The sequence below is a fragment of the Martes martes genome, assembly GCF_963455335.1.
Source record: "Martes martes genome assembly, chromosome: 7".
In the NCBI taxonomy this organism is placed as follows: domain Eukaryota; kingdom Metazoa; phylum Chordata; class Mammalia; order Carnivora; family Mustelidae; genus Martes; species Martes martes.
In genome coordinates, this window is record NC_137894.1 from 140,068,244 (window position 1) to 140,080,598 (window position 12,355).

The following is a 12,355-nucleotide window of genomic DNA, read 5'->3' on the forward strand; positions in this document are numbered from 1 at the left end:
TCCAGTCTGGGAAGGAAAGGACGGATCAGAAAACTGCAGGTCTGAGGCTGAAGTGGAGAGAAGGGGGGAGTCGGAGAGGGCAGTGCGTTGGGGTTTCAGAGTCCAGGCGTGGGGCTGCTCTTCGGAGTGACAAGGACTGGGAGACAGCAGCTGAAGGGGGGAAATGAGGAAATGGAATCACAGAGGCCGAAATACAGACCCGAGAGCTGGTGACTCAAGTCAGCTAAGGGCTGACGTGGCTCAGGCTCAGGTTCAGGTTCAAGAGGAAGAGTGTAGATTAGGCACCAGGGGGCCCGTAAATGCGGGAGCAGGCGAGGAGATGGTAGAGAGCGGCGTCTGGAGCGGCACTGGCCTCACGGCACGTCAGGGCAAGCACTGCCTTTGGAAGGATTTGGTCAAGACATCAACTAGGAAAAGAAGCAGGCCATCCACGATTGCGTTCTTGCCGCGAGGTCAATGCCATTTGTGTCGAACAGTGCAAGGACACTCCCAACCCACTCCTCGGGTAGTAAGAGGATGGCAGGGTGTAGACAGGATAGTCTTTCCTGCCAACCCTCCTCCTTTAAATTCCAAGTCCAAAACTGCACGTGACCGAGGGAAGAAAAGAGCCACGCACCGAGGCGTGCCAAGGAAGTCAGGCGGTAACTCTGCATGAGAACGTGGCTCACTGGCACACGGAGGACAGACCACCAGCCTCCCTCTTCCCTGGCCCCACCTCAGGCTGCTGCTTCCGTGGCAGCTGCTGAAGCCACCATCACAACACCCCGGCCAAGTCTCCTTGGCTTTACCCCCTACACCAGGCAAAGCCCCTGTAACACAAGAAAAGTGAGCAGTGAGACACCGGCGGCTGGACTGCAGTACAGACCCTTCCAAAGGGAGCTCCGATGTGGAGAAACCGAGTTCTGATTCGCACAGGAAACACAAAAGCAAGCTGTTTATTCTACTTTTAATGGACAGTAACCGACCTAGCTTACAGAGATTAATTACTTACTGCCAATATGGCAAATCTCTTAAAAAAAAAAAAAAAAAAGTCTGGCTAGCATGTGATTTTTCCTCTACTTTCAGAAACCAAGGGAGCGCTGGGTCCTGTCTACAAACATCGCTGGTGAAGCCAGCAGGGCCCGAAAGCAAAAGGCAGGCCCTCAAGCTCTGGTAAGTGGCAGGATGGCGCACCCAGGGAGGAGGAGGAAGAAGGTACGACTGGTCCTGAAGTGTACAGCACCTCCACAGCCGAGCTGGGCATGTCACTCAGCACGGTAACGCCCGGAGACTGGCATTGTTAGGCCTGTTTTATAGCTCAGGAGACGGAGGGTTTAGCGGTTACGAGCCTTTCCTGATGTCACACGGGTAAGAAACGGCACCACGGGGACCCAGAGCCAAGCTCTGGTGACTCGTCTGCCCGTCCCACCCATCGGTTTTGCTGTCGGTCTATCTTGCGAGGCCTAGAATCCCAAAATGATTTCCGCTATGAATTCCCAAGTTCAAGTGTGAATTCTGAATGGGGGACTCATTAAAAAAAAAAAAAAAAAAAACAGCAAAACAAAGGACATGATGTGAGGACCCACGTGTGAGGGAGAAAACCACAGCCAACCCCAGCAGCACTTACAGCGGATGAATCTGTTAATTTGAATTTCCAGGGCTAAACGTGAGTGTTATCGGTTTGCCCCAGTATTTAAAATTTATCACCTGATTTATTTCATCTACCCCTTTTTCACACAGAAATTAACATAAACGATATAGACTGGTGGGCAGCCAAGTGCTGGGTCAGGCGCTTTCTGATTCCTTCCACCTGTGAGTCCCTGTCGACCTGCCCCTTAACTCAAGAAGGCCTTTATCTGACAGCGTCCCCGGCCTCTCCCCTTCGTCCTAGGACTTCACACAACCAGAATCATGGCAAGTAACTGTGAACCATCCGTTCACCACCTATCCTCTCCAGACTACAGGCTCCAAGAAGACAAGTGTGTCATCCCACTCACGCGGCTGTGTCCGCGGGGCACTTGGCAAGGGGAATGACCAGCCGGACTCCCCGAACTCCCCAGGTCACTCCTTTTTACAGAGAAAACCCACCACGGAGGCTGGTATCCCCCCACTCGCAGCAAGGCCAAGGTAACTCCCTCGCCCTTGCGAGCTGTCCCGTTCCACCACACTAACCCATCTCACGCACCCAAACGTGGCGCCTCGGCCGTGAAACAGCGTGTGGCTGTGAAAAAGTTGCCTAGGACTGGAAGAGAAATGCCTCCTCACTCCGCTCAGGGGCCCGCGCGGCCCGTGCCTGGCTGGGCCGGTGGGAAGGGTAAGCAAGGCAAAGGAGTCGACTTGGCATCTCCCCGAAGGGCCACTGGACCAGCAAAGCGGAGGACAGCTAGTTAATTTATTACTGAAGACTTCAGCTCTCCTTAGAGTTATGGGCAGTAACCCATCCATTCACTGGCCTCAGAAAGAGAATTTGATGAAGATCTTACAAAAGTAAAGGACGGGGCGCCTGGGTGTCTCCGTTGGTTGAGCGACTGCCTTCAGCTCAGGTCATGATCCTGGAGTTGCGTGATTGAGTCCCGCATCCGGCTTCCAGCTCCACGGGGAGTCTGCTTCTCCCTCTGACCCTCTCCCCTCTCATGCTCTCTCTCACTCTCTCTCTCAAATAAATAAGTAATCTTTACAAAAAAAAAGAGTAAAGGACATAAAATGACACATAAATGTCAGCTTAAGAGACAGGTCCTTAGGGTATCTCGTGGGGAGTGTCCTTTTTTTTTCTTTTTAAAAAGATTTTATTTATTGATTTGACACAGAGAGAGAGAAATCACAAGTAGGCAGAGAGAGAGGGGGAAGCAGGTTCTCCGCTGAGCAAAGAACCCGATGTGGGACGGGATCCCAGGACCCTGAGACCACGACCTGAGCTGAAGGCAGAGGCTTAACCCACTGAACCACCCAGGCGCCCAGGGAGTGTCCTTTTAACAGCCCAGATTTCAACAGACCCCACAACGAAGAACTCAGTTTAGATGACTAAGACAGGTACACACCCGTAGTGCTTCATTTGACCTGTACTGACACAAACTAGGCATCACTAATTCAGATGCACAAACAGGAAATGTCAACCTCATTCTCCCAAATATTTTACTGGTAACTCAGTGTGGACCTAAATTGGACTAACATTCAACCTCCCCCCATCCCACCCCAAAACGCAGATCCTAGGGGCGCCCGGGTGGCTCAGTGGGTTAAGCCTCTGCCTTCGGCTCAGGTCATGATCTCAGCGTCCTGGGATCGAGCCCCGCATCGGGCTCTCTGCTCAGTGGAGAGCCTGCTTCCCTCTCTCTTTGCCTGCCTCTCTGCCTACTTGTGATCTCTCTGTCAAATAAATAAAATCTTTAAAAAAAAAAAAAAAAAGAAAGACAAGAAAACGCAGATCCTAGCTCTACTTGACCTGGCAATGTGACCTTGTGACCCAGCTGCTTTCCCTGGGGGCAAAATGCAAAAAAAGAAAAAAGCCCATAGCTCTAACATTCTTCATCCTGCGCCTCAGGCGGAAAGCCCTAACTGCCTACTGGAGGGAACCTTGCAAGGACTACACATTCGAACGAACCCAGAGCGGTTTCACAAAGAAGCTACACTCCTTCGTGGTAAGGGAAACTACTTAGCGTCGTGAGCTCGTTACCTGAATCAGTCCCAATCTGTCAGGGATACACACAAAGTGGGATGAGGTTTAACAACCTCCTTATAATCCACAAATAAGACACTGTCTGAAAAGGGGAGAAATACCAGCATCTTTTAACTCACATCCTTTATTCTTCTGCTCACTCCTGACCTTTGCCCTCTCGGTGAGTGTCCCTAAACCACACACTCTTAAAACTGAATTTGAGCTTTTTTTTAAAGATTTATTTATTCCACAGTGAGAGGGGGAACATAAGCAGGAGGCATGGGAGAGGGAGAAGCAAGCCTCCCGCTGAGCCAGGAGCCCGATAGGCGACTCAATCCCAGAACCCCGGAATCATGACCTGAGCTTTAAGGCAGATGCCTAATGACTGAGCCATCCAGGCGTCCCCTGACTTTGAGCTTTTAATGGAAGTTTCGGGAAAGAAATGACTAGGAAATGAGGGAGGCAGGCGACTTCAAGGGTTATGGCTAACAGTCTGCATTTTGTCCTGCTTCTGTCCTGATCAGGTGGCCAAAGGGCACATTCCAAGCAGGGTATCTGCCACCACATCTCCCCAGCCATTACTGAGCTCGGACTTCCCCAGCTCTGAGAAAACGGCACGACTTTCAGGATTCTTCCGATATTCTAATTTTTCCCCCCCCGCAGTTGTTGACATTCATCTCTGTGGTAGCCTGGAAGCCTTGTGCAAAGTCAGAGCCTCTGAGACACTTGAAACGGTCAAGCACTATCACACAGCTCCCGTCATGGTGCTTTCAACTTCATTTTTTGATGAACCAAAAAAGCAAACCATCATTCCATGTGCAAGGCACTCAGCTGTAGACAGCTATGAGGGCAAAGGCCACAGCCGTTGCCTTTGCTCTCATAGCTGGAAGGGTAAAAGCATTCAAACGCTGGTGTAAGAAACGCCAGCTTAATTAGATAATGCTGTTTGTCCAAACGCTTGTGGCCAAAACAAAAAGGGACTCTAGACATTCAGAGGGAACACTCGTCGGCTCAATTCATCCTGCCCACACCGGAGACTAAAAGCAGTAAAATTACCCCTACCATTAGAGTCCCATGGCTCTGAAGTAGCAACTTACTTTTTTTTTAAGGTTTTATTTATTTATTTGACAGAGAAAGATCACGAGAAGGCAGGCAGAGAGAGAGGGAAGCAGGCTCCCCGCCGAGCGGAGAGCCTGATGTGGGGCTCAATCCCAGGACTCTTGAGATCATGACCTGAGCTGGAGGCAGAGGCTTAACCCACTGAGCCACCCGGGTCCCCTTAACCTGTCTTTTTAATTGACTTTCACCTTTAGGAGCAAGTGCAAGCAGGCTAGAGCAAATGCAGCACACCGTCTTTGCACATCCAGTCATTCGACCCTTCATGGCTAAAGAGCTGAAGGTAAGAATACCTCCCACCACAGAAAACTCTAGGCCTATGCTAACAGGTCACCTGCTCTGTGGCAAGTTTTGCTGCTGCGGCTGTTGTTTTAGAGAGAGGGGGAGTGTGAGTAGGGGAGGTGCAGGAGGGGGAGACGGAGAGAAAGAATCTCAAGCAGGTGAGCCCAGTGAAGAGCCCGACTTGGGGCCCAATCTCATGACCCTGAGATCACCGCTTGAGCCTGAAATCAAGAGTGAGACATGTAACTGACTGAGCCACCCAAGCACCCCTGCTCTGGGGCAAGTTTTTGTTCTTTTTAAAAAGATTTTATTTATTTATTTGACAGAGATCACAAGTAGGCAGAGAGGCAGGTGGGGGGGGTGGGGGAGCAGATTCTCCACTGAGCAGAGAGCCTGATGTGGGGCTCAATCCCAGAATCCTGGGATCATAACCTGAGCCAAAGGCAGAGGCTTTAACCCACTGAGCCAACCGGGAGCCCCTGGGGGAAGTTTTAAAAGCTATTCGTGGAGGGGTGCCTGACTCTTGGTTTTGGCTCAAGTTGTGATCTCAGGGCTGGGGGATGGAGCGTGGAGCCTGCTTGAGAGTCTCTCTCTCCCTCTGCCCCTTCCCACCCCATACTTGCTCCTTCTATGATAAATCTTTAAAAACTATTCATGGAGCGGGTGCCGGGACAGCACTTTGGGACATCTTAACGCTGTGTCACACCGGACACCCTTCCCAAGTTTTAAACCCTTTCCAGCTTTCTCCACTTGACGGTGAACATCTACAGGACTGCCGCTTAGAAGCTAGGCTACCTAAGCAGGGCCTCCCCCACCATTTGTCTTGCATCCACGTGGATGTATCAAGTACTCACATTTTCCCGTCAATTACAGGAGAGTGGGGAAAATGAAATTAAGCCACATAAAAAAAATTCTCCCACAACTGGTTTTCACTTGTGAAATATTTATGCACAATTTATAAGCTATGAAGCCAGAAATGACTATTTCAACAGATCTGACTTTGCCAAACTGTGTGGGTGCAGCACTCCAAGAGGAATTACTCAGGTTTTGAAACTCAAACTCAAAAAAAAAAAAAAAATCTAATTTTTCACTCCTTACGCTAAAATTCTCAAAACTCGTTAAACAGCCTTTAGCAATAAGAACCAAACTGATCAAGTCATTCTTGAGCCAGAAAACATCGCCTTGTCTCTACCGTTATGGAAAACCCCTGCCTGTTTCACCAAGTTCGACCTAAGACGGGCAATCACAGCGCAGAATCATGGTGGCTTCAACTGCAGGACACCGGTCCCGAGAGCTCAAGGAATTCGCACGGCGTGCATCTGGCCACAGGAGCACAGCAGAGAGAGAGAACGCCTTCCCAGAATTTCAGTTTTCCGAGATTTTCTTAAAAACCAGGGAGTCTTTATTTTTACTGCTTTAAACCAACCGTCAGGTGAACCCAAAGGCGGAGGGAGGGCAGAGGGACTTCGCGGCGACACAGCCAGCCGGTCGGACGGCGGAAGGCTTCACTCGTTAGTTCGCGCCCGCAAACACCCAGGCTCTGCGACGGCGCCGTGCGACGGGAACGCGGCGGGTGGACCGCGGGGCTCTCGAGGACGAGACCAAGGCAGAGCCCGGTGGGCACAAGGAGGAGTGTCCACGAAAGTGAGAAATAGGTGAAGACGGGGGTCAGGGGAGACACTGATTGGCTGGAGCCGAAGAAAGGGAAGCTCCGAAGGAAATTCTAGAAAGCCACAGGAGCCGAGCCGCGCGACGAGCGGCGGGAGCCCGCCGGCTCCGAGCTCCCCGGGCAGCGGGCACCCAACGGCCCGGTCTCGGGTTTCCGCGGGTCACAAAAGGATAACGGACATCCTCCCAACGGTGGACCCGGGGGCTCCGCGCGCCGCTTCCGCCCGGCCGCCCCGCCCCGGCCGCCCCGCGCGGCCCACCTGCGCTCGGCCCCCGGCCCGCCGCGGCGCGGGGACGGGCGCTGGCGGCGCGATGCGGGCCCGCGGCCATGCTCCTCGGCGGCCCGCCCGCCTTTGTTCGCCGGGCCCTCCGCACTCACCGCCGCCATCGCCCGCCCGGAGCCCGGCGCCACGAGCAAACGCCGCCCGACGCGAAAAAGGAGGCACAGGCGTTTCTCGTCAAAGCAGACTTTATTGGGCGCCGGGGCCGCCGCGAGCGCGCCGCCCGCTCCCCCGCGCCTCCCGGCCGGGACACCGCGCGCGCGGCCCGCCCGCCGTCCCCTGCAGATCCCCTCCCCGCGGCGCCGGGGGCCGCGCACCGCTCACCGGCTCCCGAGGCGGCGGCTGCAGCGGCGACGCCCCGCTCCCGAGTGCGGCCCGGGCCCGGGGCGGCGGATTTCGCTGCTGTGGCACCGCGGAGGGAGGGAGGGAGCCGCGCGACTTGCGGCGGCGGCGGCGGCGGCGGCGGCGGCGCGCTGACGTCACACGCTGCGGCCAGCCGGCGCGCGCGGGGGCCGCCCCGTCGACCCCAATCCGGGAGGAGCCCGGGTGAGTGGGCGGGGCTGCGGTGGGGAACGGGCAGATCGATTGGCAGAGGGGGAGGAGCGAGAGGGCCAGCGGGCGAGTGGGAGCGAGGCGGGGCGGGCCGAGGCCAGCGCGGAAGTCTCGCGAGGCCGAGCCTGAGCGGAGTGTGGCGGCGGCGGCGGCGGCGAGATCTGGGCTCGGGGTGAGGAGTTGGTATTTGTGTGGAAGGAGGCGGAGGCGCAGGAGGAAGGGGGAAGCGGAGCGCCGGCCCGGAGGGCGGGAGGAGGCGCGGCCAGAGCGGGCGGCCGAGGCGCGGCGAGGCGGGGCGCCGGGGCGAGCAGCGGCCGAGCGAGCGCGGGGCGCACCGAGGCGAGGAGGCGGGGAAGCCCGCCGCCGCCGCCGCCGCGCCCGCCCCTTCCCCCCGCCGCCCGCCCCCTCTCCCCCCGCCCGCCCGCCCGCCGCCTTCCTCCCTCTGCCTTCCTTCCCCACGGCCGGCCGCCTCCTCGCCCGCCCGCCCGTAGCCCCGGAGCCGAGGCCGCCGCGGCCGTGGCGGCGGAGCCCTCAGCCATGGCCTCGGGCGACACCCTCTACATCGCCACGGACGGCTCGGAGATGCCGGCCGAGATCGTGGAGCTGCACGAGATCGAGGTGGAGACCATCCCGGTGGAGACCATCGAGACCACGGTGGTGGGCGAGGAGGAGGAGGACGACGACGACGACGAGGACGGCGGCGGCGGCGACCACGGCGGCGGGGGCGGCCACGGGCACGCGGGCCACCACCATCACCACCACCACCACCACCCGCCCATGATCGCGCTGCAGCCGCTCGTCACCGACGACCCGACCCAGGTGCACCACCACCAGGAGGTGATCCTGGTGCAGACGCGCGAGGAGGTGGTGGGCGGCGACGACTCGGACGGGCTGCGCGCCGAGGACGGCTTCGAGGACCAGATCCTCATCCCGGTGCCCGCGCCGGCCGGCGGCGACGACGACTACATCGAGCAGACGCTGGTCACCGTGGCGGCGGCCGGCAAGAGCGGCGGCGGCGGCTCGTCGTCGTCGGGCGGCGGCCGCGTCAAGAAGGGCGGCGGCAAGAAGAGCGGCAAGAAGGGCTACCTCGGCGGCGGGGCCGGGGCGGCGGGCGGCGCGGACGCGGGCAACAAGAAGTGGGAGCAGAAGCAGGTGCAGATCAAGACCCTGGAGGGCGAGTTCTCGGTCACCATGTGGTCCTCAGGTGAGCGCCGGCGCGCGCCGGCCCCCGGGATGTTTTTGTTTTGAAGGGAAGCCATGTTTTATGTGTGTGATGGGCGCCGCCATCTTCTTCGCAGGGCAAGTATGGCGGCCCCAAAAGATGGCGGGCCGCGGCGGGGGCGGCGGGCGGCGGGCCGGCGGGCCGAAGATGGCGGCGGGAGGCGCGGCGCCGCCCGCTAGGCCGCAATGGCGTAGTTTCCCCGGGCGGGGCGGCCGCGCGGCGCGGGGCGGGGCCGGGCGGCGCGGCGGGGCGGGGCGCGCTCGGGCCAACGGACGGCCGCCGGCCCGTTGTCTGCCGCCCCCGCCCGGCCGGCTCCACGCGAGGCCCGGGGGCGCGCGGGGCGGGCGGGCAGCGGGGCTGCGCGGACCTCACGCCGGGCCGGGCAGCCTGCCGTCGCCTCCCCCCAGCCCCAGCCCCCCGCCGTCCTCGGAGTTGGAGGGGGGCACCGGGGCCCCGCTCCGCCCCCTTCCCCGGACTCTCAGCTGCTCCCGAGAGGCGCCTTCTGCTCCCACGCCCGGCGCGCAGGCCGGACCCTGCCAGCGGCCGCGCTCCCCGCGCTCGCCGGGTGGGGCGGGACTTGGGCGGCACGTAGGGCTCGCGTGTGCGGGCTCCGCGCAGCCAGGGCCTGTCACCGCGCTGCCGGCGAGGTCCTCGCCTCGGGCCCCCCTCCCCGCCCGCGGCACGGTGGGGAGCGGGTCCGCGAGGTTTTGTGGGTTGTTGTGAGCCCTTTACGTTTGGGGGAGTGTCCTTAAGTGTGCGGGTCTGTGGAGACGGGTCGGTGAGCTGCCCAGCTGGGGACGTTTGTCCCCGAATTAATGCAGCCGAGGCCTTTAAGTGTCCGCTCTCTTTTCGGTGCATGGTAGGCGGTCCGCTTCCTTTCCCCGGGAAGAGAAGGATTCTGGAAGGCCGGAGAAAATAGGGCAGGAGGGACTTGTCTGCGTGTTGAAGTCTGTTCTTTGCTTCGTGGCCGTAGGAAGCTGCGCGACCGCGTCCTGTTACTTGATGCGCATGTCACCTGGTTCAGCTGCCGGGGCCTTGGAGGGACGTGCGAGTGATCCTGCCGGCGCCGGTGCCTCTAGCGCTTGCGGGGCTTACACTAGTTCTGGGTTGTAGGACACCGCCCCCTCCCCCCCCCCCCCGTAGGGCTGTGGCGTCAGTTGTCGGGATGGAGCCTCACACTGCGATGACCCTTGAGTATGAAAGGATGGCTGACTGCGAGGGGAAGGCCGGGCCGGCTCGGCTGCTCAAGTAAGCCCACGGGGAGCTACCGTAGTTGCACGGCTGCGGGACTCGGGACGGCAGGGCAGAGGGCTGCTGCTCTGCATTTCAGAGTGCTTGTGGAAGTCTGAGCAGTTTGCGTTCAATGAAGATGCATGTTTAGACGAAACCTGTCCGCGTATTTAGTGGTTATCAGAATACCTTCCGGAGAGTTGGTAGCGTGCACACCCGTGATGTTGGAACCGAGGGTCGTCTCTTTCCATTAATATGCAGAATAAAAGACGGGCCAATCGGTTGTTGCTGAGTTTTGCTGAATTCAGGGTCCCATCTGAAATTAGGTTTCTTTTTAAAAATATTTTATTTATTTATTTGACAGAGATCACAAGTAGGCAGAGAGGCAGGCTCCCTGCCAAGCAGAGAGCCTGATGTGGGGCTCGATCCCAGGACCCTGGGATCATGACCTGAGCTGAAGGCAGAGGCTTTAACCTACTGAGCCACCCAGGCGCCCCTAGATTTTTTTTTTTTAAGATTTTATTGGTTTATTTGACAGAGAGATCACAAGTAGGCAGAGAGAGAGAGGGAAGCAGGCTCCCCGCCAAGCAGAGATCCCGACGTGGGACTTGATCCCAGGACCCCGAGATCATGACCCAAGCTGAAGGCAGAGGCTTAACCCGCTGAGCCCCCCAGGCGCCCCTGAGATGAGATATTGATAGAAATATACCTTAACTATAAAACTAAATTTATTTTTTCTCATGGTGAGGACATGTTGGTTTTATAGAAATTTAGAAAACTAGAGTGTTTTAAATTTTCTGTATTCAGTCTTATCAAATTGCTTGTCTACTTCATACCCAGAAAACCTGGTAATGGAGGGTTCGCTGGGTGAGGTGATGGGTATGGAGTCAGCCAGGGGAGGGGGAAGGTCTGAGGGGCCTGACTAATGGGAGTTAATTTACAATTAACATTTCAAAGTCATTATTTCCCCTGTGCAAGTGGCTTCTTACGGAGTTGCATAGTTTGGGGTTATTTTAATTCCCATTTCTTTGCAGAGTTAGTTGCCTGGCGCATAACAGAGTACTCGATGTCTAAAGGTAGTTACAAATATTTGATGGCAGTAACATAGTAAGGCCTGATTCCTCAGACATGTTTTGTGGTGAACTAGCCCTCTTCCTTGTCCTTGTGGCTTGGAATTATTTACCAAAGAGAAGCCTAATAATTGGTGATTAACTCTGCACGCCCCAAGTTCAAGTTCTGAAGATAGTGGAATCTTAGGAACTGAAATGAGGAGATAATTGATAATAGGTGAAGAAATCAAAACAGTTTAATTGTTAAGCTGAATTTCTCGGTGTGTGTATTGACTGCAGTAGCCAGTATGCTCAGTGCTTTCACAGACTCCGTTTCATCCGATCCCAGGCTAGAAGGGTTTGAACGCCACTCTGGTTTCACGGCACAGTCCTTTGGATGGGAATGAGCTGTGAGGTGACCGTTTTGCCCAAGTCTAAGCTTAGTTCCCTGAAGTCCTTATATAAAAAATTGTACACAGGGTATTCTCAGGGTTCCAGTTACTGTTAGTTTCTAGGCTAAAAAAACTTAGTGGGAGCCAGCACGTCCGTGGAAACCAAATCTTTGGATTTTATGGGTTTCTTTTGCTTGTGTGCTGTCTTGCTCTAATTGCCCACAGAGTCACAGCGGTCTGTGTGACTGGCATCTCTTTAATGGAATAACGGGAAAGGAACCTAGTGGATCTGCTTTTTTCTTTCCTCTTTTTTAACTGATGTAATTCACGTGGGTGCAGTTCAGCGGCTTGTGCTGTATTCACCAGGTTGTGTGACCGTCACTGCCAGCTAATTCCGCAGTATTTTCAACATCTCAGAAAGAAACCCCATACCCATGAGCAGGCACTCCCCATTTCCCCTCGCCCTCCAGCCCCTGGCCACCACTAATCTACTTTGTGTTTCTCTGGCTTTGCCCATTCTGGACATTTAAATGGAATCATAACAATCTGTGGTCTTGTGTCTGTGGCTTAGCCGGTGTCCAAGGTTCAGCCATAGCGTCGAGTGTAGTTCATTCCTTTTTAAGGCTGAGTAAGGTTCCATAGTGTAGGTACTTGAGCAGGACCTGCTTGTTTTCGAGTAGAAGATGAAGGCTCAGTGAGGCTGTGTGTGTTTTGGTGTTTCATCACACCTCAGCTGTGTCTTAAACATGCTTGATCCACTGTTTTAAGGCCCTTGTTTATTTTGGGGTCTTTTCCTGGCACATGATGAATGAACAGTTCCATGTTGCCTGACGTAGGGCACAGTCTCCTGTATGTTTTTCGCTAGATTGTCATCATATGGGACTGATACTGTTCTAAAGAGCTTACTATAAACTAAACCGCTTAATCATGGG

The 12,355-nt window shown here is 56.2% G+C and overlaps 1 protein-coding gene across 1 annotated transcript in view; it reads left to right on the top strand.

Annotated features, from left to right (window-relative positions):
• The first annotated feature begins 7,665 nt into the window (after positions 1–7,665).
• Positions 7,666–12,355, top strand: part of YY1 (YY1 transcription factor) — a 29,259-nt gene continuing 24,569 nt past the window's right edge. The window contains exon 1 of the mRNA XM_080807648.1: positions 7,666–8,734. Within this exon, the coding sequence (XP_080663774.1) occupies positions 8,068–8,734 (667 nt within the window). The 5' untranslated portion in view covers positions 7,666–8,067. The remainder of the gene's footprint in view (positions 8,735–12,355) is intronic.